The 26,126-nt window shown below is 39.9% G+C and overlaps 1 protein-coding gene and 1 long non-coding RNA gene across 5 annotated transcripts; one reads left to right on the top strand and one right to left on the bottom strand.

The window, feature by feature from the left end:
* Positions 1-2,158: 2,158 nt before the first annotated feature.
* Positions 2,159-24,219, bottom strand: sfpq (splicing factor proline/glutamine-rich). 4 transcript variants are annotated; one of them, XR_004335021.1, is made up of 12 exons: positions 23,226-24,218; positions 22,325-22,513; positions 21,828-22,129; positions 21,651-21,746; positions 20,526-20,722; positions 20,094-20,178; positions 19,805-19,916; positions 19,647-19,695; positions 19,123-19,229; positions 3,270-3,318; positions 2,514-2,599; positions 2,159-2,289 (listed from the first exon to the last, which is right to left on the bottom strand). XR_004335021.1 is itself a non-coding variant. In XM_032535902.1 (11 exons), the coding sequence occupies exons 1-11, from the start codon at positions 24,090-24,092 to the stop codon at positions 16,176-16,178; spliced, it is 2,067 nt and encodes a 688-aa protein (XP_032391793.1). In that variant the 5' UTR covers positions 24,093-24,219. The 4 variants fall into 4 exon arrangements, 3 of the variants coding, with proteins under 3 accessions (XP_032391792.1, XP_032391793.1, XP_032391794.1); XM_032535902.1 differs by lacking the exons at positions 2,159-2,289; positions 2,514-2,599; positions 3,270-3,318 and adding an exon at positions 16,176-16,286 and having other exon boundaries at positions 23,226-23,467; positions 23,516-24,219; XM_032535903.1 differs by lacking the exons at positions 2,159-2,289; positions 2,514-2,599; positions 3,270-3,318 and adding an exon at positions 16,176-16,286 and having other exon boundaries at positions 23,226-23,617; positions 23,792-24,218.
* On the top strand, positions 8,677-8,995 carry LOC116701899 (uncharacterized). The gene is made up of 2 exons (XR_004335025.1): positions 8,677-8,772; positions 8,839-8,995. It is a non-coding gene; the product is annotated as an uncharacterized LOC116701899 (long non-coding RNA).
* Positions 24,220-26,126: the final 1,907 nt, after the last annotated feature.

Below are 26,126 nucleotides of genomic sequence, written 5' to 3'. Positions count from 1 at the left end.
GATGCAATGAGCTTCACATAAATATGACTTTTATTTATTTTTGTAAATCCTGGGTACCTTTGGGGCACAGTACTGGGGAACAAAAAAGTTACCTATACTGTGCGCCCCACAGTTTTTATTGCATATTCTAATATATTCTCTACATTTTTCCCCAAGCCTCATTTTTCCAAAATTGTACCATGGACGTGGCTAAAGGGGTGGCACCACATCCCCCTCCCCCCCTTTTATTAGTGTGAAGATAATGGGCTTGTGCTTTTAGTTGGCAGAACGTGCATAAAGGGCTGTTAAGTATTTTCATGTGATGCATTCTCACAGGGCTGAGATTTGTCCAATGAATGAAATTGTAGTGAATCTGCTGATGATCTGGATCGCGAGATTCTTCTGCAGTGTTAAACCATACATCATGCCAGTCACGATCAATACTCAGGTCTGGGCAATCACGTACCCAGATCCTCTCAATAGGAAGGCTAGAGCGGCCAGATATCACCAAGAACCGATAAAGCCTGGTAACCATTCGCCAGTTTTTAGACTGCAAAGTAAATAACTTACAGATAGGATGGATGGGCAATGACCTCAGCCAAGGGACACTGTGTGCCTTGAGTTCTGATCTTAATTAAAGGTAAAAGAAAAAAGATCAATGTGGTTGATAGAATGCATTCTTTAAGTCAGAAAAAGGTAAAAAGCCAACCTCGCTAAAAATGTATTTTAGACAATGCTGTCATTGGCCTCCCACCAATCAGGAGTGCTAAATTATTGAATAATGGGGGAAAAGTGTGTCAGTTCCAAGCAATATGGCAGCACGTTTCAGCTAATCTCCATGTTTTGATAAGATGAGAGATAACGGGTCCAAAGCGTAGCTGACACTGTTTGTTGGTGAAATTGGCAAGAAGAGGGAGTCTAAGCAGTAGATTAACTCATCTGATCCAGCTGTGGGGGTGTATCAGTCAGAAAAAGTTGGGAACTACTAAAATAACTGTTAGAAAAATGATGATTGCATTCCACTGTTTGCATAGAAAGCCAAAATATTGGGCGGCCAGATAGCTCATTTGGTAGAGTGGCCGTCCATATATTGTTAACTCCTCAACGCAACAGTCCTGGGTTCTCTCAGTCTGACCTGCTGCCCTTTGCTGCATGTCATTCCCCCACTCTCACCCGTTTCGTGTCTTCAGCTGTCTTGTCAAAAATAAAGGCTGAAAATGACCCAAAAATATCTTTAAAAAAAGAAATCCAAAATACTGATTGCACTCTCACAGGATAACATCTAGGAGACGCTACAGACCTTGTGAAAAGTACAGGACGTTCCAGAGAACAGAGCAGTCGGAGGAGACCAGCCTGACCTGACGATGAACATCCACTTAGTATTACAAAAGCTGCTGTCCAGAGCTTTTTTGTTATTTCTGTACATTACTGTAACTGTCTGTCTGCCTATTCTTTGATAAATAACAGCAACTGAATATGGTCTCAATTTTACATTTAATTAGTGACAACTTACACAGCTCCTTTAGGGCACTTCCTTCCTTTCTTGTTTTCAGCTTACAGTTTTCATCAGTTTTGCATTTCCAACAAGCCTTTGTCAGTTAAGCACTGTGGATTGTATCGTTTGGTATAAAGTTCACAGGTTTAATTTAATTTGTCACCCTTCTTGCATTTTTGGCTACTAGCAGCCTTTTAACAGAATATTGAGTACCCCAGTGCAGCTCAGGTGATCGTTAACACCAAACTGACCCACATTCAGCCTCCCTCAGTCAGTTCTGTGAGCTTCAGGATTAAGCGTATCACCTTCCATCCTCTGGACTGGACCTCCTCCAGGGTTGACAGCCAAGACCTCAGGATACAAGTGTGATTCAGCAGCAACATTGCACCTTCACCCTTAATTGTAATGGACTGGCTTCAGCGCAGGAGCACTGATGCAAGTCAGGCAGGCTGATATGGTTGTTAATCAACTGCTCAGGGCTCAGTATTTCAGGATGGATACAATATATCAGTATGACCGAATCAGTATGTCTTCATGTTATTTGATTAACTATGTGTTCTTTGTAATTGTCAACAAGCTGTAACTTAAATGTGACTTCATATAAGCATTAATGCTAAAAAGTGTAAAGCTCTAGTCCCATAAACAGGTGACTGTCCATATTGCAAGGAATACAAACAACAAAACTCATGTTTATATTATTTATTATTAAAACTTTAAAGCAAAAAAACAAAAGTGCATCCCTCCTCTGGACTACGAGCTGCTTGTCCTCCTGCTGGACGCCTCCTAGTACTGCGCCTGCTCCACCACCTGCAGCTCTGCAAATGGAGATGCAAAAGGAAACAGTTTTTTGTGAGCTTATTAAACTATATTGATTCAACAGTCCAGCTGCCATTGTGGTCTTCAATATGACAAACACAGCTTATGAAGTGTTTTCCAGTATATGTTTCTAGATTTACTTTAATGCTTGTGTAAAAAGCTGTTATGAGGCACAAAGCTACTTCACATCAGCGCCTGAATGATTAACTGCAGAGGAACTAACATGGAAGTCATCCTGGCATCACCACAGTGCAGTTGCTGAGTCTCTTGCAGCTCTGGCATTGCATCAGAAATCAGTCTTCATTTTACCTACAAACCAGAAAGAAAAAGACCAACGGTTATTGCTTCTCTAAATTAATTAACAGAAAACAACATTTACTACTTTTTAAATGTCCTGCACACCTTGACTGGCATTTATTTAATGGATGATTGATTTGACCTAATTCGTCACACCCAAACAAGTTCAACAAAACCAACACCTGTGCAGTTTTTACATCACGGGTTAAACGAGGCCATCGATTTAAGCCATCAAAGTTTGTTTACGGGATGAAAGAAATTGTATGACGCTTTTTATGGCTCTAGAGGAACCTGCATGAAATTGGCTCAAGTGATTTCACTTAAGGCAGCGTTGATTAGGTCTTAGGAATAAAAGTTTAAAAATTCCTCTGTAGGCCGCTTCTTGGCTCTGCTTGAGAATAGCAGCTTCAGGGTACATTAGCCGCTACTGGCACAACACACTAAAACCTCCCGACTGAACGGTCAACATTGTGGGTAATGTAGTCAGGTTTCGACATGAAGAAGTATGCATGGAGGAAGAAAAAAAAATTAAAATAAAAAATTGCTAGTTCTGCTGCATCAATTTTGATATTGTATTTGATGGAGAACTCTTTTGAAAGGAAAACATTTATCTTTAGTATATGATGACTGCTGGGTTCTTCTCCAAGCCCGCACATTGCCTAATGACCACTGAGGACCTTACCCTGGCTTAACGCTGTGGATGGTCAGCCTCCTTCGACTGGTCGAGGCTCCTGTGGCAAGAAACAAACAATGAGAGGCTGGCAGTGAACTGGTCAGCAGGTTTCTATCATCATCATCATCATCACACACACACACACATTAAAGGTTGCCACCTTTAAGAAAAGACAAAATGGCAGCCTGTGCATCTACAGTATGAGTGTGTTCTGTGTGTGCATGTGTGAGTGTAAAGATTCAACGTATGTTTTAGTTGTGAATATGGGTTATGACGTTATGTGAACCTGCATATTAGAAAATAGTGTATGTAAATGTGACAAGTACAAATATGTTGTGTGAGTTGTGCAATAAAAATTTAAATACAGGTTTTAGAAAGGCATCTCAGCAAGATTCATTTGTTTGGAGACTGCAGACAAGACAAATTCATGACAACAACGTTGAAATCTGTTGCAAACCTCGGGGAAGGGAATTCTGTTACAAAGCCATGTGAAGCTGGACTTCGTACTAACACATCAGGGGTGTTACTGCAAAAACAGAGCTGGGAGTTGTACCATGAAGCTTGTGGAGAAGTAGAGACCTGGTCATTTTCAGTGTCAGTCGTGCAGGCTTTGGGCAGTGCCCTTTTAGACGAGGCCATTAGAGGCCAAAAAGGTTATTCTGGCATCACACTCAGAGACAGGACAGTTTGGCCAAACAGAACTGAGGACTTAGAAAATGGATCACAGTGCAGACAAATACATCTCGACAGCCTCCAGGGCTTGATTCATGGCATTGGCTGAAAATGTGGTTCCCTCTTGATTAAGAAGAACCAGCGACTTCACTACGGTCCTTTACAGCTAAAAGACAACACCTCCTTACGAGCTACAAAAGGAAAACGCCAGTCGTGATGTACTGTTTCCACAATGACTGGCTGGTCACTGGCAGGACAGGGCATTCAGGTTAAACATGAAGGGTGACAGAATATGAGCAGTAAGATGTACTGAGAGGAAAGGAAAGCAATCAAGTCCAGCACTGCTGCACTATTGTTCTCACAGAAGAACTACTTGTCTCTTCATTTTACTCCTTCCATCCCTTCAAGAGGATGTGAAATAACCGAAAACTAATCAATATTGGATTATTAGATCTTTGTTTTTATATTTTCACTCTGGTGCTCTACCCAAGAGAAAGATCTTGAGGGGCGTTTCCCTGTTACACTGTATAAAACATACTGATAATGCAACAACAAAAAGTTATTGATGGATTTTTTGCTCCTATAATTATTACTTCTGTTCATCTCTAAGCTTTGGAACCAGTTTCCATTAAGCTTTGGGGAATGTAAACAAGAAGTACAATGTTGTGATTCACTTCGTTACGATGCAGGTTGCAACTTACGTTTTGGCAAATTAGTACCATAAAAAGTATGCAGCATTAGCATAACTACCACTGGATTACTGTGATACTTAAGAAAACTTTACAAAACGTGATTATTTTCAGTTATAAAAATGTATTTTTATTTCCTCTCTCCTACAATTCCTAAGCAATTTATGGACATCAAAGATGCAACATCCTTGGGAAGTGCAAGTAAAGGAATTTCTTTTTTTAAGATTTTTGGGGGGTTTTCCCTTTAATGTATTGACAATGTCTAGACAGGAAAGGGGGAGCGCGAGAAATGGGGGAGGACACGCGGCAAAAGGCCGCAGGTCGGATTTAAGTCAGATTCTGCTGCAGAACCCTCTTAATGGGTGAGCTAGAGGCCGCCCCCAAGTAACTGAATCTTAACATATGTACATGACGTCTATTTGTTGAGACTTGACCGAACTATGACTCCAAGAAAGGAGATCTAGGTAATATAGTAAATCCAAAGTTTAAAGAGTGATTGTATGGAAAGTGAAGAGAAACTGCTCAACGTGAACTGAGGAAATCAAGTCACATATTATGGGAAAAAAATAAAAACGAAAAACTCCATCTAACCAAACATAGGCAATCACAAAAGTTGTGGTCTACAGCTCAAACTGCAAACTTCACTGAACAGTATACATTTTCTACATCCCCACCCAGAGCAAGCCGAGCAGTATGCGATGTTTCACTTCAGAGCTGCAAAGAGATCCCAACCCGGTACCACAGCATATCGTTTGTAGTTTTACAGACATTTCACAGCCAGAGACAGAGGACAGGAGTGGTGACAACAGATAGAGCAGTTCTGTCAGTTACTAAAGGTCAATGCCATGTTTACATAACTGTGTGAAACTTCATTTAAATGGTTGGAATGACTTTTTGAGTTTTCCATAGTTCAGTGAGCCACACTAGGACTACGGTCTTTTAAATTCATATAAAAAGCTTAGTCTGAACATGTGGTATTGTTTCTGAAAAGAGAAAAAAATACATTCAAATCTATTTGGAATTAAAAACAGGTTTCAAACCAGAAATATATATTTATGTAGTTTTTGATCAGAAATTCCACTTTTGCATTTGGTTGGTAAAGATGTAAAAGAGGTGCAGCACACAGACAAAACTACCCCAAAAAATATGGCATATAGAAAATGGCATCTATGAGTTGGGCTTCGTTGATGCTTTTATTCCATTGTTGGAAACAACCTGCCTATTACCAAAGCTAATTATTTAAATGGGCAAAAATGTTCAGCAAACACCACCAAAGAAATCAGCACAAGATGAATGACAACTGAAATATTTTGTACTGTTGTACAAGGCTGAAGCTTTCTAATGCTTTAAAAATGACTAAATACATGTTTGATGTTGCTTAAATACTTCAAGCAACAAAAAATAAAACCAGGTTACTCTTCTCTTGACTTCTAATGTTCACAAAATGACAGCAGCACCGTATCGAACACCTCTAGTTAGAAACTAGTGTTGAACCAGTGACTCAGCAGTCCATACATAGTACCTTTCATGCATACATACAGAGAAGCCAAAGTACTACAACCACATACACACACTGCACGGGCTATACATCCACGCACAAAAAGTTTGAAGAACAGAAATCTGCACTGTGATGCCATTCTTTGCAAGTGTGATGCCAGAAGCCCTGTAAACGTCACCGTGAGCAGTGATGTGGTGTAAGAGACGACAGACAGAAGAGTTTGGAGAGAACTGTGCATCTTGTATTGTAAACATGGATGGGACACTTACCTTACTTGTTCAGCTGATCTGTGTAAGCATACCTCTGGCTGCAGTGCAAACAAGTCCAGGCTTTACTGTCCACTGACTTCTGCAGAACTACTCATCGTCAATGTAACCCAACTGCAGAGACGAGCCTCTACTGTGGACTGGGGCCGCCTGTCTTTGATAAACTGGCTGACAGCTAATTCACGTCTCATTTACCCAAAGACATTAACACACACCCACTCAAACACAAACACACAAAAAACAGACATACGCACACACATGCACACACAAACACTCCATCCTGTCTTCAACCGTAAGGTGCACGGGACTTGCCTGCCTCGGGTAGATGCTGAATAGGAGGTCAGTCAGGGTTACTACTGGCATTTTATCAACAGCTTTCAGGGTCAGGAATTCTCCACAAAAGAACAAATGGGAGTGTTGACGGGGTTAAAAGCAATGAGGCCTTTAAACATATCTGGATTAAGAACTTCTCTGTAGGCATGTCAGTGTCAGAAGTTTGCTTTTTAATTATTACTTCAATGACACAAAGTCAAAATGTGTTGCAATAGGGGACATCCCTGTTCTTATTTACAGTCTGACTAGGAAGTTCATTCAAAAGAATGTCACTCAATTAAGACTGGGCGATGTGTCCATGTATGTAATCAAAATGATATCAAAATGTCCCATCGCATATATTTTTCTATAGTTTCTATTGCGGTGTCGAAAAACCAGCTGCCAAACTGTTAATGCAAAATATACATAATTTGGACTGCGCTTTATATTCAGATTCTTGCACTGAAGTTTATAATATAAAACTACTCTGTACAATACTGTACATTTCATTACTCAAGTATTTAATTCACACAAGAGTGTACAAAACAAAGGTTTTACCGTCCAGTTGTTTAATATAGATTATTTATTGAATTGGTGGAAAACATGTTATCTAGCGATATAAAGTACATCATTGAGATATGAAATGACTATATCGGGGAAAAAAGGTTTTGGCCATGTCGCCCAGCCCTAGTTGCTAAAGGAACAATCCCCGTTTCGAACCTCTACGTTATAGTTACTTTAGTCTTTTGGCTATAAAGCCCTTTAAAAGAATGTCACTGTCAAAGCTTTTCTTTCAATTTTTCTCCAATGACTCCATTAAAATGTGTCCGCATCAAGCTGCCTCCCTGTTCTGAACCTCCTTAATAGTCACTGTGTAGTCCGTTAATGGGCTTAAATCTGCCTTTATATAAACCTCAAAGAACTTTTCTGGAAAAATGCCAGTGACAAAGCTTTGATTTCCAGGTTTACTCCATCAAAATTTGCTGCAACAAGTCCCTGTCACTCTATAGTAGAGTGAACCTCCGATAGCATTGTTTGGTTCACATTTTTACCAATAAAGTCAAAATGGGTTGGCGATATAAGTGGACATCCACGTTTTAAATATCCTGAATATAGTTGCTAAATAGTTCCTAAAGGACTTCTATTTACGAATCCCATCAAAAACTCTGTTTTTACTTTACGCAAGGTCCAAATGTGCTGGCCAGAGGGGACTCCCCTTTTCCACACCTTATGTACTTACTGTGTAGTCTGATGAGTAGTTATGTACTACTCATCCTTACGTACTTATTGTGTAGTCTGATGAGTAGTTATGTACTACTCATCCTTATGTACTTATTGTGTAGTCTGATGTAGTAGATGAACTAGTCTTAAAAAAATGTCAGTGTCAATAGATGCGATTTCCTTTTCCAACAACTCAAGTCAAAATGTGCTGCAGTAGGGGTGGTTTAGATATCTCAGCACAGTTAATTCAATCTTATTTGTGCAAGAAGAATGGCCAAATGATAAAAATCACACTACAGTCTTAAGCTATGGAGCCACCACCGCCTATAATAATCAAGAAGTGTATATCTTTCAAAAGTAGGTGCCCTTTGGTCCTCGAGAGAGACAGCGTAACATTAACGGAAGCAATGAAGCTACAGACTTTGAATTTCTTGGATTGGAAAGTTCCTTCTCATTGTCCAACACCTTTAAAGATGGTCAAACCTGTTAAAGAAAAACAAATTGTACACAACACCAACACACAGACATAACATTACAAGTTTTTAAAGTGGTCACTTCAATGAGCACTTGTACTATTTTGCAGAATGTCAGATGCGGTGTGAAGAACATCTCTGTTCAACTACCAAAGCCCTAACTTAGCCAAATACTGTTGCTTAAATACGTCTAATACACTATACATAAAAAGGACAGTCATTTAAAATTGTGTTAGCTGCAGATTCAACCTAAATCTTTTACACTTTTTAATAATGTCTTACCAACTCCAAAGTTTTGGCAGTCATCTTACTTTTGCCTTTCCCAACTCTAGTTTTTCCATTTACAAAATCCCTTCCAGAAGTTATATTTTAGTCAGAAAAGTTGTTAAATCTGTCCACTGAGTCAGAACCTTGGCTGTCCCCATTTACCAAAGAGCACTACATAAGTCAATCCAAAGGGATTTTGTTGGTACGCTATTCTCCTTGTCCCTCCTCCTAAGTGTTTAAAGGCTCAAGGATTGGTTAGAAAAGGGAATTGCCACACTGGGGGAACTGTATCTTGGTGGCATATTGAAATCCTTTGAGGATGTGGGACAGCAATTTGGAAAACATAGGTCTCCATTTTTATTTTTGGATATTTGCAACATCGGCATCGGTTTTGGGGGCTTTTTGGATCCAGTTCTTCTGCCCCGAAGACACCAGGATGTTTAGAGAAAGTGTTGTTGAAATATGGAAATGTTATGAGGTTTCTGGGATTTATTCTATGCTTATGTCAAGCCTGGGGTATGGAGCCTGGACAGCCCGCAAAAACACATGGGAAAGAGATCGGAGCATTACACTGAATGTGTAGGAATATTAAAACAATGTCACACAATGTGAGGGAAGGGTACAAATCAGTTCAAGATTGTGCATCAATTCTATTGGACTACCTCCAGACTGTTTAGAATTGGTCTGGAAATTGTTGGAAATGTTAGACAGATGACAGCCATTTACTTCTTGTCCTATGGTCCTGTGATAAGGTCCAGTGATTTTGGACCGAGATACATGATAACCTATTTTATGGATAGCAGGGAGTCCGGTTCCGTACAGACCAAGATTATTTGTACTGGGAGGTGGGTCAATATTAAGCAGGTGGAAGCACATAAGGTGCATCCAGACTACTTTAATGTTAGCAGCTGGACAGACTCTTAAGAGAATGGAGGAATGAAGGGGTGCCATCAATTTAAGAGTGGGCTTGTGAGATGGCAAGGGTGGCAGAGTTGGGGAAAAATGAAAAGGTTTTCTAGATTGGATGTCTATATTAAAAAATGGGGAAAGTACCTGAGCCTTCTGGCGTGCTCCTAAGAAGCTTTGCGCTGGGGAGAAACGTGTATGATGGGATTATGGTGTTGTCATTTAAACACGTTTGTTTGGTTTGTTGTCTATTTTGTTAACGTTTTCTTGGATGGTCTTGAGTGTTGCGATTGCCGCCATCGTTTGGTTCTGTCTGGGTGGGTGGTAATAACAGGGAGGGACATGTTCATGTTGCATTTGTATGTTAAAAAGGTAAAAATTGTGAATTATTTTATTTTTTTTAACATTTGTCATCTACAAAATAAACGCAATTAGCTATTCAAAAATCAAATCTGGAATAACCTCAATGGTGAACGTGGCTAGGTAAATTAAAGCTTTTTTTTGGGCTGTAATCTTAAAAATAAATACACCAGCATTGAGTAACAAACAAAGATGGTTGTAAACTGGTTCCAGACTAAATTTATTTGTTACCGATTCTCTTCAAAAGTTTGGTTTAACCACACTGTATAAAATATGGACAATGTCTCTGTGAAGTCACCCAGAGAGACAAAATAAAGCTCAAAGTGGACGGCTTCCAGTGGCTCAGGCTGTCGCCATCTTGGCAGTACTGACGACTGCTAATACAAAAATGGGCAAAGAGATGGAGCCTAGATGGAGCTGAGGACGGTTGAAGGAAGCCTAAAGTCTATGCTCACATCCTGTGCCGGCTAGTGTTGGTATCATTTGAGTTCACTCCCCCCCCCAAACACCAGTGCTGAAAGTATACTTTGAAAGAAGGTGTCTGGGCTGAAACTGAAAAAATAGAAGAGCACATGAGTCATTGATGCCTTGGTTATTGGCGATGTCAAATTTAAAAAAAATGTATTTAAAAATAGACCAATAGCTTATAAATATAACTCATTTTACCAGATCAATTGCTGTTAAAAGACAAAAAGAATCACTAGATTTTACAATAACTTTGAATGCACCATGATCTTACGAGTCGCAAGTGAACGTGCCATTAGGTCTAGTCTGTTTGTCCGACAGCAGCAGTGGCCATGGGTGAGTTATAATAGATAAAAAAAAAAATATCTATCTATCTATCTATCTATCTATCAAGGGGGAAATTTAACCGTAGAGACACAATCCATTTAGTTGCATTTTATTTCATGATTGTCTTTCCAAAAAAAAAACAACCCACTGTAGTCATTCAATCTTCTTGGTTGGAAAATACCTCATACAAGAGGAATGCCACAAAGCTAAATCCGCACTATTGCCCAACTTCGTATTCATGAGACACTGAGTCAAAGGCAAATGTGTTGGCTAAAGTTGGCATCGTGGTTTTTAACCATCTATATATTGTACTGTTGTGAATGAGGGCTGACACCTTTCAGTTGTTGGTCAACATGTTCTTGTCCGACCAAAAATATCTTGTCCAACCAAATTCTCACTGGTCGGACAATCTCTGGTGTTACTTTTTTTTAGCTTAGTCTAGAATATCCGCAAAAGTCAAAATGTCGGCACAAGGTAGAGTACTTCCTGTACTCTAGCCCCCCCAATCCATTGATTGAAGAGTAAGTAGGGAGAGAGGACACATCCCGGGTCTATGTGGCCAGCTGTATACATTTTTACTTCAGTGATGTCACTCAGCACTTGTCCCACCCCTCCTTTACTGTGATTGGACATCTGGGATTAAGTAGTGCCAGTGACGAGTGCTGCGTTTTTACCCAGTTACACACTCTTAAACTCTCGGCGACCAACAAAAAAAAAGCCAAATGTGCAGAGCTCAGCACAGGATAAATAGGCACCTCATCATGTAGCATAATGTAAATACACATCTACCCCATGGCAGACAAAAATAAATGCTGGCCTCAGGAAAAAGTGGTTTGGTGGACAACACTACGAGGTAGAGTTCACGCAGCGCACTGTGGCCGATTGAGTTTAAGTAATGTGCCGACCCCCCCGACCAATCCATTGGTTGAAGAGTAAGTAGAATTTCAGTCAACCAAAAAAACAGTTGACTATCCTACTGTGAATCTTAAGAAAGAAGTCCAGCGTTTAAGTTTCTTTTCTAAAGCATTCCTGACTCCACACTATACAGCCACAAAATCTGTCAAGTTGGTCAAACCTGTTAAAGAAAAAATGTACATGATACAAACACGTAACATTACAGATGAATACTCCATGAAAGCCAATTCTATTACCATGTGTCTGTAGTCTTCTGTTTTGCAGCCACTTCAGATGTGTTGCAGGGTTTTCAGATGCCAAATGAAGGAAGAGCATTTACTTTGAATATTTTTATAACAAAGCAATCCTTATATTTATAGTTATAGTGCAGGGTGCATCGTCATACTGTGCACAGGAGAAATGCTACAAGTCATTTTAAAGTTTCTTGATGTCTTAACATATAAAGGTTTGGCTATAGGATGCATTGTGGTCATCCAGTTATAGGTCCAAGTGATGCTCAAAGTCAAGCATTGGACAATTATCATTTACAAAGAGCACTATACAAGTGACTCCAAATCTAAGACTGAAAGCCACTTTTTGTTGTTTTCCATCTTAAAAATGTAAGCATTATTAAAGAAGCTGTAAGAAGACTTTTGTCAACTACAAGTAATGTAAATACACCTTCAGCAGTCCACAGAACATCAGTCAAGCTAGTGCCAGGAAAAAAAACAAAGAGCGCTGCTTCATCTCATATTCTCCATTTCCATATAAAAACAAAACAATCAAGTGAAACAATTTAACACTTTAAAATGAAATGTGCTCTAAAAGTTGTAATTAATACAATACTTACACTCACTTTTACAGCCCGTCTCCTCCTACCACAACTGAGAAATGCTTGCTGAGGCAAGCCAGTGTCCATTTGCTGCCAAAGGGATGTCAAAATACCTCAGAACAGGTACTGACATTATTCAAGGGGAGAGGCCAGATTGGGCAGCAGAGTAAAGATGTTAATTTCAGCTGCAGGAAGCCCTTAACAATGTGTTTTAAAAGTTGTTCTTTCATATGATATCATGTTAATAATTTGACAGTTTATTTATATAGCAGGCTGTTCAATTTGAAAACTTTTGTTATAATTTTTGATCCAAATGTCAGAGGGTAGCTCACCATCAACATTTAAAACAGATTTGTTTTAATTTAAGTCCATTATCTCATTGTTAAATTATGCTTGAACTGTTCCCTGTGAGGCTTTGCAGAAGGCAGCCATGACAGGTGTATAATAACATTGTTAAATGTTCCTTTTTCTTTTAATATTGTTTGTGGCCTTTTGATTCTTATAATGTTGCCACAGATGAAATTTATACAACTACAGCTTAACACATTGTCTCCTGAAATGCAGAAAGGTGCTGGTCAATGGACTCTAAATGGTAATGACATGAATCAGTGTGAAAACAACTAATTGAAGCCAGATCTGAGGAGAATAACAAAATGAAACCACTGTATCCCCAGCTGTACCCAAGGTACACCATGAGGCTTGGTTCTTACCAACAGATAAACACAGAGATAACTTTTTTTCCGCCATGTTTTTTTATGCATTCAGCTACATAATGTATCTGTAAAATAGTATTAGATTATTAAACCAATAATCAGTCTTCCTTTGGTGAAGTGACAAGATGTAAAATGGAATTTACAAACTGAAGAATGGGAAAAGTCTATAACAAAGAGAGAGGGGGGGGGGGGGGGGGGGGGGTGGAGCAGTGACGGGACACATGTTCCACTGCAGTAGCGCCATATTGATGTGGTTTATCTTGCTTATTGCAAACTCTGGATTCCTTGTCTTCTTACAGGTCCAGCACAATGAACGCTCCTCACAGTACAAAGTACAACTTGTGCAAAGGTAGGATTTATGACAATGTTCAACATTGGTTGTTTGTTGACTGACATGCAACACTAGTCTCATGTAGCTCTAAAAAAATTTGTGACTCCATTCATTTTGAACTTGAAAAACAGCAACATTTTAAAATGTATTATAGGGCTGCAACCTGCAAATAAGTAAAATTTTGATAATCGACTAATCTGATCACTTTGATTACTACTTGATTACTTGGCAAAAGAAAAGAGCTAATTATATCAAGCATTTCATTCAAAAATAACATATTCCTTGTCTTCTTGTACAATGCTCTTTTGAACATTTACAGTAACAATGTTGAAGTTAATTGCTGATGTGAAGGCTACAATAAAAAAAGTAATTAAATAAATAATGCAGCCATGCACTAAGAATAAAAAGGTAAACGTAACGTTAACTGATATGGATAATTTCATTTTTAAAACGTCAAACATTCTTAATGTGTCCCAGTTTTTTGTTGCAGCCAGCCCAAGGACACTATACACACACAAAACGCAACTGAAAAAATTAGTTTTTTTTGTCCATCAATAAAATACAGAGCAAGTGAAGATGGACCACATTGGTTGCCTAGCACTGCCAGTGAACGGTCTATGTATTCAATTAGACCATACACAAGATTCTGTTGTGAAGAAATAAAGACTTCACCTTAGACTTTTTTGCCTGGCGTTTGCTTTACCAAACACTAGCTCTAAAATAGCATTAGCGTTAATAGGGGTGTTGACTTTAAAAAGTTTAGCTTTATTAGAAGCCCAACAATGTTGTTCAATTACTACTTTTTAGAAAAATATGTTTAGATAGGTTATTTTGATGCATAAAAGGAAACAAATTTATGCTTTAGGTTGTGGTAGTCAGCATGCCTTGAAAACTGACTACAATGCATGTTTGCAAATCTAACTGAGCTCTTTGCCAGTCATGCAAAGTCCCATTTACTCATGCTTACAAATAGTGGAACTATGGTAAAAGGCATTCATTTCAGATAATTTTGTCAATGAAGTAACATACAAACGGGGGGCCTCTGTTGTAACCAAAAATAAGTCCATAACTGAACAGGGTTGAATTTACGTGCAGGTTTGTGAAGGACCATTGGTCTAAATCGGTAAACAGTAACCGCTGGCCAACTATATACAGTGGCCACTAAGGTGACTGAGATTAAGGTTTTTGGCTTCCTTATTTGCTTAACAGCAGGTACACTTTTTAAGACATGGCCAACATCTACACACTCAAGCACACAGGGGCCATCATATATACCCACACACACTTTGTTATGATATAGATATACTGGCAAAGGAACAACCAAGGCTAAAAGCTCAATAATGTCCAATAACACATTATTAGGAGGTGTACAAACACAAACCAAGCCTAATTCCTTACTCTGGAGCCTAACTGTTTTGAAATTGTGATCTCATCCATTCAACTAATGGGCCAAGATGTCAAGAGTATCAGGAGGTTTCATTTTGGCAGTCCATCGGCAAGAATTGTATTGGCAATTTTGCTAATAAAACAGTTAAGGGCGGGCATATCAATGCCTTAATTATTATTATTATTATTATTATATATTGGACTGCATGTAAACATTCTCAATATCTTCTAAACGTGCACACAAGACACACAATGTGGACGAGAGGGTTTCCACTTTGCTACCCACAACCACACACACACACAATATACCAGAGGCTTTCTTAAAAGGATCTATGTAGTATTTCTGCTTTCCTGAATCACAACTGTAAAAGCAGTTACTGTATACCAATGAATGAAACATGGTTAACAACTCAGTGTAGGCACTTAAGTTTGAAAATAGCTTTAAGGTACAAAGTGGCGACAGTATTTGTGGAAAGAAATTGAAATCTGCATATTAAAAGTTTGTCAAATTGAGCCTTGTGTACAGTTTACAAGTAAGTTCGCCATCTAGTCGTGCCATCTATAGACTTCTTAGCAGAAGCTAAATGTCTTTATGATCAGTGTCTAGATTCACTAGCCATGTCCTTGCTTATTTGCTCCGTACACGGACATTTGAGTTTGCCAATTGTGGCGGTGTCAGCTTGTGATCTTAATTTAAGGCAAGAAAATACACAACCAAAGGACAGGAGTGGGGCATTTGTAGCAAGCATTTGTAGCAAGCATTTGCGTTGGGTGGTTATCAGGACTGCGGCAGAGATAACACATAGACCCTTTAAGACCGAATGTGGCAGATGTATCCACATTATTTACAAAACCACCAATTGTTGGCATTTGGTTGCTTTTCAAAAGTACTGTACGTTTCAACTTCTGGGAATAAATGCTAACGTTTGTCCTGATAGAACCAATGTCTCTTTATTATAATACATGCTTTGACTCCAAATGTATGGCACAAAACATAGCCATAGAAGGTAGAGAAAAATGTTACAATTATCACTTCACGGCGACTCACAGAGCATAATACATCTAAGAAAAAAATTATACATGGGTCAGAAAGAACTAACGATCACACAAGGGTGTCCCATCTTTCCATACTACTGACAATACAAAATAAAAAAGGAAAATATTGACTTAGTCATAAAATGAGTAAATTGTCAGGCTAAAAGGTAGCAACAATTTAAACTTAAATACAAGAAATGCGACTCAACATGTTTGTTGAGGAGAATCTATACAAAAGGGTGCTGCTGGGAGCATCAAAGACCAGCGTTTAAAAACGGGGTTTCTTAGCCGGCCCATCAAACTCTTCGCGGACCCTGCCGAACCCGGGATTACCAGGACCCATTCCCCTAGGACCACCCTGGGCAAAGCGCTCGTTGCGCTGTGGGGAGGAGGGGCAATTTGCCAGGGAGGCAGATAGTGGTGGTAAAATATGGTTTAAGTGTGCAAGCACAAAGTTCATGTCCATATGGAAGTGTATAAAAAGGTACGCCAATAGAGGTGATTTGTTTTATATTGTGAGGTATACAACACAACCAGCAGGAGACACATCCGAAGAAACCGTTCGTTCCAATATGAAGGTCCACAGGTGCCACAGGTTACATACGGAAAAGGAAGAGAGGGTAATGCTTTCGTTAGTCAGTGCCTACCTAGTATGGTCTCTCCAGTGCATGCCAAGACTAGCCTTACTACTTTGTAGGCTCAGCATTTTCTAAATGCTGCCCATGTTTCCCCCAAGATCCTTGAATATATCAACGTCTTGATAGAGGTATTCATAAAAAATATTTATAAAAAGGTTATACATAAGAGCCAAACATTATTCGTTACATTTCCTTAGAATTTTGGGGGGGGGGAAAAGATAACAAATTAATCAAAAACCCATTCTGGCTAAGTTAGTTCCAATGTTTCCTAAACATAAATGATGGTGTATTAATTTACCGTCCAGCTTTCACAGCACCTCTTATGGCACTGCATTGATAAAATAGAAAAAATTGCCACAAATGTGACCAGAATCTGAAAAATAGGGACTGTACCAGAAATATGTGTGTGAATATCGTCACAGTAAAATGTAAACATTCACAAGACGTTCAGCACAACCATTTCTTCAACAAGAAATGACTTAATGTGCCAGTTCAGACACGCTGTGAAACTTAAATAGTGTGAGAAAGAATGAAAGTCTCAAAAGCCAAAACTCCAACAGAAGAGGAGGCTCAAGGCTACAGTGGAAAAATATGGTAAGAAAGGAACATAAAGTAATGTAGTGTGTATGAATGTAGAATATGAATATATCCTGGATATATGGATCCTGGATCTGCAACAATCTGCTCAGGTGACTATATTATAAAACTCTTACTGAGCTTCACATTCATGAGACTATAAAACAGTGTCGATTTGCACCCTTCATGCAACTTTGTGGAAATACATCGCCAACATCAACACTGCCAACAAGCATGAACCTAAAAAATATTTTTAGATCTTTAGAAAGCCTTGTCTACATTGACTCTAAAAGAAAATGGTGCATCATATTCAATACTAGAATTATTAGGGCACGCTATATTAGCATGAATAAACAAAGTAGATTTTTTTAAAGCTACAATGTGAGGCACACCATTTTTCAAATACAAAACATTTCTATAAATTGAAGCATATACTGTACAGTAGAGATGGGTCTTGACTTTAAAGTCTTCAAAAGTTAATTTATATACATTTAAAAAATAAAAATTGTGTAACAATCCTAACCTAAAATAATTTTCCTCTTGACTTTACGGTGGTGGTAAAACGTGTTTTTCCGACGAGGGCAGTATAGAATTCGCTACAGCGCTGTTAGACGCTATTTTACAAATAGGAAACACATGCAAAGACTACTACAGACGTCACCATGTTCTGTGTTGAACTTCTTCAAATACAAAAATTAGGTGCACTGCGGTTGTACGGTGACCAGATGGCAGATGTAACCACATGGTTTTGTGTTTAAGTTACAACCGGTTGTTTAACAAAAGTGGATGAGCAAACAAGGCTGAGAGTCTAATCGCAGGCTATCGGTGTTGGCTAGCACCACGTTGTTGCTTTTCTGTTTAGTCTGGTGTTTAAATTAGTGGCGGTCAAAAGTACATTTGCCAGTTATGAAAAAAGTTGTGAATGGATCTCTGTGTGCGCGCACCTGGGGTGTCTTAGAAGAACGATGAAGAGTCGATTCCATCTCTACTGTACAGTTAGTACAAAAGGTTGTCTATAAACCTCAAAGCTCCAGTAGTAAGTTAAGTATCCTGGAAATACACACACATTTAGCCATTCTTACTGGCAACTGTAATCCAGAAACCAACCCAATATTGGTACTACAATTCTGCCAGAACCGTAGATCTCAGGTTTAATCCAGTATTCCCCAATATCCTTCTAAACACAAATGGTCACAAGGGTTTGCCTGCCCCCATCAAATTATCTTGCTGTATATAAAGTAAGATGTAATGCCTTACACCGTCAGCCTGCGCTAAAAGCATTTTAAATGCTCAAAAAGATGTAAAAGGTAAAGTTTGCTGGTCCAGAAAATGAACTACACACCTACTTCAAGTCTCAAATTGGCTTGTAGCACAAAAAGGAGTTTTACACAGGATTTCACACTGCCACCCAAAAATACACGTAGCCTGTTCATATACAACTTCCTTTCTTCTCATGACAGATTATGCATAAAACTGCTAGCACGGTATGAAAAAGGTCATTTAAAACTAATTGACCACATTGTCAACAGTTAAGCAAAAAAACTCTTCAGACATTCTGACTCCAGTCAACAAAAGGTGCCTGTCCAGCTCACATGAGACAGGGCTTGCAATAGCAATCCACTACACAAACAGTGTGATAATAGTGAGCAGAGCCCCTGAAGTCTGTCTACAGCTAACACAGAGCACACTGGAAAACCATTTCTTATGATTTAGTGCAGGTTGACGGTTTCGCTACTAAAAAGCTGTAAGACAGGTGAAGGTAACTGAGGGGGCTTGGCTTACCTTTGAAAGATACCCTAATCATGCAGGCAGCATTTCTCACATTCAACAACCAACAAGCCACCTGAAGACAGCTGGGAGCACAAATCATTCATAACTTCCAATCCTGCTTGGCCAGCTGCCCTTCATGTTAAAAGATCAGCTAGGAGCCTCTCCAACAAAAAGGAAATCCGACGACAGACTACATTAACTACTGATCTTCCGAAAGGTGGGATACATTACCATTTCGTTGCTCATCAAGCCCGCTGAAGCTGGTCCCATTCCCTGCTGTCCTTCAAAGCCCAGTCCACCCATGGAGAACTTCTGGTTGGAACCACCAAAGGGCATATCTAACAAAAAACAACATAGTCAAATACATATACTATTAAAGTAAACGCTTCAGACAAACTCCTAATGCAGCATGGTAGTCGCAACGCTGACCTAACATAATTACAAAACTTCCTTTGATTCCTTAGATAGACTTCCTTTGCCGAGAAACATGTTGCGACTATTGCTTGCGGTTTAAGACCAATGAGCAGCTCTGTTTGTTGTTGTGCAAAGACGATTGTGATTGGTTTAAATAAAAAAAAATGCTAACAAGCCAGCGGTTATTCGCTTTCCCAGAGTCATTGGAGGTGTAGCAAGGCCCTACTCCAGCCCTGACACAGCGCTGTAAATCAAACTGCCTTATACTGAGAGATGTTGACTCACTCTCAGAGCCCAAAAGTGTTTTTTCCTCTCCTTTCTAAAAGTGAAAAGAAACTTACCACCCATGCCCAAAGCGCCACCGGGATTCATTCTCATTTCCCTGTCCCTCTAATGATAAAGACAAAAGGAAAAAGTCATTAGGACAAATATTAAAGAAATATCTTGCTTCATTGCATATATGCAATAGTCTTGTTTTCTAGTGTGAAGATTAACTCACATCCATGAAGTTGCCCATCCTGTAGTTCTCATCACGTTTGCGGCGCATCTGTTCTTCTATCTCTCTATTGCGGATCATCTCTTCTTCCCGCCGGCGGCGCTCCTCTTCTTGTCTGTTTACAAAATGGAAAACGGTGATCTAGCATGTGTTTAGCATCAAATGAACAAATCAGATTTTATATTCATATCTCATAGTAAAAAAAGAACAATGGAAGGACCATTATTTATGAAAGGACGACCACATGCCACACATCTGCCTCCATTAACAGACAGACTTAATAAATAAATACCTGATCTGCATCTCCTTCCTCTTTTGCATCTCCTTACTGTGCAATTCCTCCATGCGCCGCAGTTCCTCCTGTCGCCTCAGCAAATCTGTAAGGGCACATGAGAACAGATGAAACTGTGGCACTTGAACGCTAAGATACTCCACATCCTGTCTGTGACACGCATGTATTCTAGTGATAAATTAGCAAATATCATCTAATAGCTACAGGCATTTGGTTCATTTGATTATTTTTTTCGGGCATTTATTTGACAGGACAGATGACATTGGGGGGGAACTGACATGCAGCACAGAGCCAGAGGTCGGAATCGAACATGAGCCCGCTGCATCGACGAGTAAACCTCTATATACGGACGCCTGCTCTACCAACGGAGTTATCTGGGCGCCAAGGCCTTTGGTTCTTTTTCAAACCTGACAACAATATCACCACACTTGCCTTGTCGGAGCAGGTTGGCCTGGTGCTCATGGTACGCGTCCTCCATCTCGCTCTCCAGCTTCTCACGGGCCTCGCGCATGTTCTTCTCCACCTGCTGCCTCTGCTGTTTCTCCATGTCATCCAGGGACTTCCAGCGCTTGGAGTACTCATATTCGAAGGTGCCGGGCCGAGCAAAACGAGGAGGTTCCTCACGCTCTCTATAGAAACAATTTACCAATGTTAGGCAATCGGATTGTATCCACATCATGTCCTGATTCGCCTAGACTAATGTTATTTCAAAAGAATGTGGGAAAATAAAGATATTTCTTTATTGCTCTATATTAGAACTGGCCAATATATCATCATTATTATTATACTAATATTGACATCAATATAAAAGACTAGATATCGTCTTAGATTTTGAATATCGTAATATGACACAAGTGGTCTTTTCCTGGTTTTAGAGGCTGCATTACAGTAAAGTGATATCATTTTCTGAACTTACTGGACTGTTCTAGCGTTTCCATTAGTTGCGTTTACCCACTTAATCATTGTATCAACGTTATTGGCGATTATTTATCAAAACTCATTGTGTTAATATTTTGTGAAAGCATAAATAGTCACACTACAATATTGACTTTGAGGTATTTTGTCAAAAATATTGTTGTGACATTTCATTTTTTTCCATATCACCCAGCTCTACTCTAGAATTATAAAAAGGTGCCTGGAAAGCAGTTTCAAAACATTTAACCAGTATGGCAATGCTGACAATATTGTAATTAGTAGTCCACTTCATACGATGAGCTATATGGATCGGTGCTAGTTGCCAGTATTGGGTTTTGAAGGCTACAGACAATATCCTTTCTCTACCTCCCCTGGAGTTACACAGGTTAACATCTGCTACTCCACACACAAATTGATTTTTTAACAGCTGCCATCCCTGATCCCCCCCCCCCCCCCCCCCCCCCCCCCCAGACACACATCACATCTGTTGTTCACAATACAATGACTTGGAGAATGACAAAGATAATATGCATAATAAAAATGGTTGTTTCAGAGAGATGCAAGTTAACCTCGTTTAACTCAAAATGGCCCTACTTATCCCTACTAACGCAAATCGGAGGGGACCGACGGTGATTTGCTTACGCTTGATATCTGGGATTCTTCTGTGCCAGTTTTTCTGGAAGACCATCTTCATCATCAAACTGCTCCAGAGGCTCAACAACAATAGGCCGGGGTGACCTGAAAAGAGTGAAACAAAGATGAATAAGCAACTGTTTTAAGTAGCTTTTATTATTTCGCACATGTCTGTTTTTTACTTACGTGGTAAGCAGGAAGACACCCTCGTTGCATCGATCAAGGGCCTTTCTAGCTGCCGGTTTGGAAGCAAACTCTACAATTCCCTTCCCTGTGGCCCGTCCGCGGTCATCTACAATGACAATGGCTCTCTCAACCATTCCAAACTGTGAGAAAGCTTCCTCCAGGAGCTCATTGGAAACAAATGGTGACAGGTTTTTCACAGACAAAGCTGCGGAGTGTGTGGCAAATCGAACACGCAGTGGTCTGTTTTTCATTGGCGTGTCATCCAACTCTGCCTTTGCTATCTCTGCAAGTGCACGGGACTCCTACAAGAACCCAAATGTACCGTTACTATTAAGGGATCTGTTACACAAGAATTCAACATACCAATGTAACACTAAAAGTAGTTCTTAACATCACAGGTGTAAAACTGGAATTTAAATTATTGCATCTTTTGTAGTAATCTTTAAAAAAAAAATCAAGTATGACAACCTGGTATAAATAAGGATTTTATGGCTTACCAATCGGATGAAACCAAAGCCTTTGCTTTTGTTGATAAAGACCTCGCTAGGCTCTCCGTATTTTGCGAACAGTTTCTTGAACGCCTCTTCTGTGATGTCGTTGGGCAGGTTTCCGATGAACAGACGACACCGCTGTGTGTACGTCTTCTCACCCGGCTTCAGCAGCATGGAGAGTGTTGCCCTAAACGCCTGTCGATTTATCAAAGATGTGACGTTAACATTAAAACTCAAAAATCTATGTGCTACACCAAATAAATTGAAATAGACAAGCACACAAACATGAGAAAAGATTACAAGGCTAGCTTATGTTTAAATAATGATGTCTTTGTTTGCTTGCACACGTAACACACTGCCCATCCCCCATTCCCTGTGGGTGCTCAGAGGCAAAATAGACTTGACCTATATTTTATTAGGTTAATTCTAGGTAACCTAACATACAAGAGATAATTCAACAAACGTGGAAGTCGGTGTAAAACAACCTGCATGTTCTTTGTTTTACCAGAACACATTTTGCATAGACGGATTTTAGACAAGATGGCGGATGGCTAAAGCGAATAATCTATGCTGCGCTTGATTTTCGTCACCGCTTGTACCGCCAAAAACGGCGATTGTTTGTAGGAGAGAGATGCGATTTCCAATCTCAATGTTTAAAGAGAAAAAATGTCCCTCTTATATTCTGTATCGATCTATTTATCTCTGTAAATATGAGTGGAGTGACATTAAAAACATTAAGCCGTTAGGAGAATATGGTAATATTCCGCCCTTACGGACTGCACTGTATTTCAAATCGAGCGTACTGCCAGTAGTGAATAAGCTAGCTAGCTAGCTAACGTTTGCGAACACCAATGACTGTCGATGCCATTCACAGCAGAGAATACATTGAAAAATAATACAAACAGACCTTTGACTGGCTCGCATCTGACTCAGCTCCATCGTTGTCTGTCGCCATTTTCTCTGGCTCCTGTCTGGGCTTTACCGCCGGGGGCCCTGACTTCTGGCCTTGATAAGGCCCTGACTTCTGGCCTTGATAGGGGCTTGACTTCTGGCCTTGATAAGGACCAGAAGACGGGCCGTGTTGGAGGCCAGGAGACTGGCCTTGTTGGGGGCCAGACTTGGGGCCTTGTTGGGGGCCAGATTTGGGGCCTTGCTGGGGGCCAGATTTTAGACCTTGCGGTGGACCAGGCTTCGGGCCTTGCTGGGGACCAGGCTTCGGGCCTAGTTGGGGACCAGGCTTCGGGCCTAGTTGGGGACCAGGCTTCGGGCTCTGTTGTGGTGGAGGCTGCTGCTGCTGCTTCTGCTGTTGTCCGTTAGCGTTTCCTACCGGTGACGCCAGCTGGTTCTTGGTTTCGGGTTTAACGTTAGGTGGAGGGGAGGTCATGTTAGGTTTCGGCGGTGGTGACTGAATCTTCGGCTGAGTCGCAGGGGTTGTCGGTGTCTGCTGGGCAGCTGCTGGTTTCTGCTGCTGTTGCTGCTGCTGCTGCTGCTGCTGCTGCATTGGGCCTTTCATGGTGAGAGCCGGGCCAGGACTTGGCGGAGGGATAATGGGCAGCTGTGGCTTCTGGGGAGTCTGTGGTCCCTGATTAGGCGATCTGTTGAAGTTATTATTTGCTCCCCTTCTGTTTTGGTTCTGATTCTGGAAAGGATGGTTCCTGAAATGTGGGTTTCCCATTAGCCCACCCCGCATCGGGCCGCCGGGCCCACCGTCCCCTCTGCGTTGCTGAAAATGATTCATACCAAAGCCACCGCGATTATTGTTGAATCGAGACATTGATCCTTATAAACCCTGCAATTAAAATACGAAATAATTTTATGAATTTGCTCCGTAACAAAGGTCTGCCGACTGCTGGTCGAGCTCCTCAAAATGGCGACTAACGGTTGCGCTTGGAGGAGTTTTTCTCTCTCCAGTACGGGGAGCGCCGCCCCGATAACTTCATTGGCCCGCTGCTCAGCAGGAGGAGTCACCAGGGCGTTGGAGCTTTTTGGAGGATCCAGTCAATTTGTATAATTCGTTTTCTAATATCAGCACTCATTCGGATGAATGATGTAGGACAACGTCAAACTCGATTGCAGTTACAGTTGTAGTCCGCATAATAAAATATCTGTGAATTATATAGTGGGTTTTAGAGTTTAATCATTTGTACATGTTAAAAGAAAACAGGAAGCAGGAATTTTACACCTATTTACTTCTTGCTTTTGTGGAAGAAAAAACAAATGCACAGTAGTGTACCCTAAAAGAAAAACCTAGAAACAAATTATTCACCACATGGTCGAGTTACTGAAAATGAATGTTGCAAGATTAAGAAGCATAATAGTATAAAAACCTTTTGGCTTGGCTTTGTCCACATTTGATCTTGATGAGACATATAGAGACAATATTTGTCTCCCTTTGCCAAATAGAACCATTTCTTCCAAAATAACTTTTTGGCCAATCACTTCCCCCCAACCCATTAACCTGGATCCTTATTTTAGAGCTATACCCACATTGCTTGTTTCTAAATGTCACACAGAGATCCTAGTTCAGTCACCAACATTAGCCTTCAAGCTAAAAATGATATTTAACTGTCATCTCTTTGATCTGAGTTAACTGAGCTTTAATAGTCTACCCATTTAAACCTATGCACTTATGCAAAAACATTTGAATAGATTTCAACAGTTGTAGTTACTAAAATATGCTTATTGATTGCAGACTGGTATATTAAGCACGTTTGCAGAGGTAAGATTATGAGATACTATATTTCAAAAAGGTAAGGAACCTCTGACCTCCTGCTAGTGGACGTTAGAAGGCAGGGCTTTGGACTCGAGTCACACATTTGATAAACTCAGACTTAAGAATAAAAAAATGACTTTTGACACTTAGACTTTATGAGCCCTTTGACTTTAAAATATCTGATGCCTTTCATCGAGCGGGAAATAACTTTGATTATAACTTAATTAACACACGTGTATTTCCCTGGTTTGCAATGTTGTTTCCCTATTAGTCTTTTGGTGTTAATGTGTTGAAGTGGCACTAAAGAACAGATGACTTGTTTCGGATGCAAAAGTTAAAAATCATGACTTGTTCCAACCTCTGTTGCATGGCTTGAATTTGTGTTGTTAACCTGACAACATAAAGCACTAGTTACACTTTTTCCATTAGAGGACACTTGTGGGGTTTGCTTGATTATAGATTTTTATAGAAAAAAATGTTTTATAATACTCACACCTACCTTTTAAGAAGTTAATCCCTCTTGTGATAAATATCAAGCTTTGGAAAATGAATTCAGCCTAACTCAAATGGACCTTTTTTTGTCATTTATTCCGCATACAGGTGTTAGGAAACAAAAAAAAAACCTAGACATGTTTTCTTAATGCTCATCATTATAAACAGACACAAAAAGATGAGATGACAACTGTCACAAAACATAAGTCCAATAAACAAAGATGATTTAAAACACTTAACCAATGACAAGATAAAACCCAGAAGAAAACACACAGGACGATGCAACGTCGTCACACAGGCGGAAAATGTTGGAATAATAAAAAGTGGTGAAGGTGTAAAAGAGGAGAAAAATAAACTAAATAAAGAGAAGCGACCACGCAGGGCTGCATCAGAGATTCAAAGTGACGAGAAAAACAACAGGACTCAGGGAGGTAAAACAGACATTCATTGATCTGGTAACAACAATCAAAACATGTCTCGCCTCTTAGTTAAAAAAAAAAAAAAAAATCAGGATTGAGAAGAGCAATATAGAACAAGTAATCATGAGAGCAAAATTAACATTCACAACACCTGATATACAGTATATATTTTTAAGCACACACG

The sequence above is a fragment of the Etheostoma spectabile genome, chromosome 14 (assembly GCF_008692095.1).
Source record: "Etheostoma spectabile isolate EspeVRDwgs_2016 chromosome 14, UIUC_Espe_1.0, whole genome shotgun sequence".
Lineage (NCBI taxonomy): Eukaryota > Metazoa > Chordata > Actinopteri > Perciformes > Percidae > Etheostoma > Etheostoma spectabile.
Note: the sequence above shows the minus strand (reverse complement) of the source record. Positions and strands in the feature narration are given on the sequence as shown.

Bases quoted from the DNA above. Each gene is read 5' to 3' on its own strand.
- sfpq (XM_032535901.1), bottom strand. From the start codon at position 24,092: ATGTCTCGATTCAACAATAATCGCGGTGGCTTTGGTATGAATCATTTT. The intron at 21,747-21,827 runs GTAAGTAAAAAA...CACTCTTTTCAG, and splicing joins GGTGTCTTCCTGCTTACCAC to GTCACCCCGGCCTATTGTTG. The intron at 20,723-21,650 runs GTAAGCAAATCA...TTGTTTCTATAG, and splicing joins AAGAATCCCAGATATCAAGC to AGAGCGTGAGGAACCTCCTC.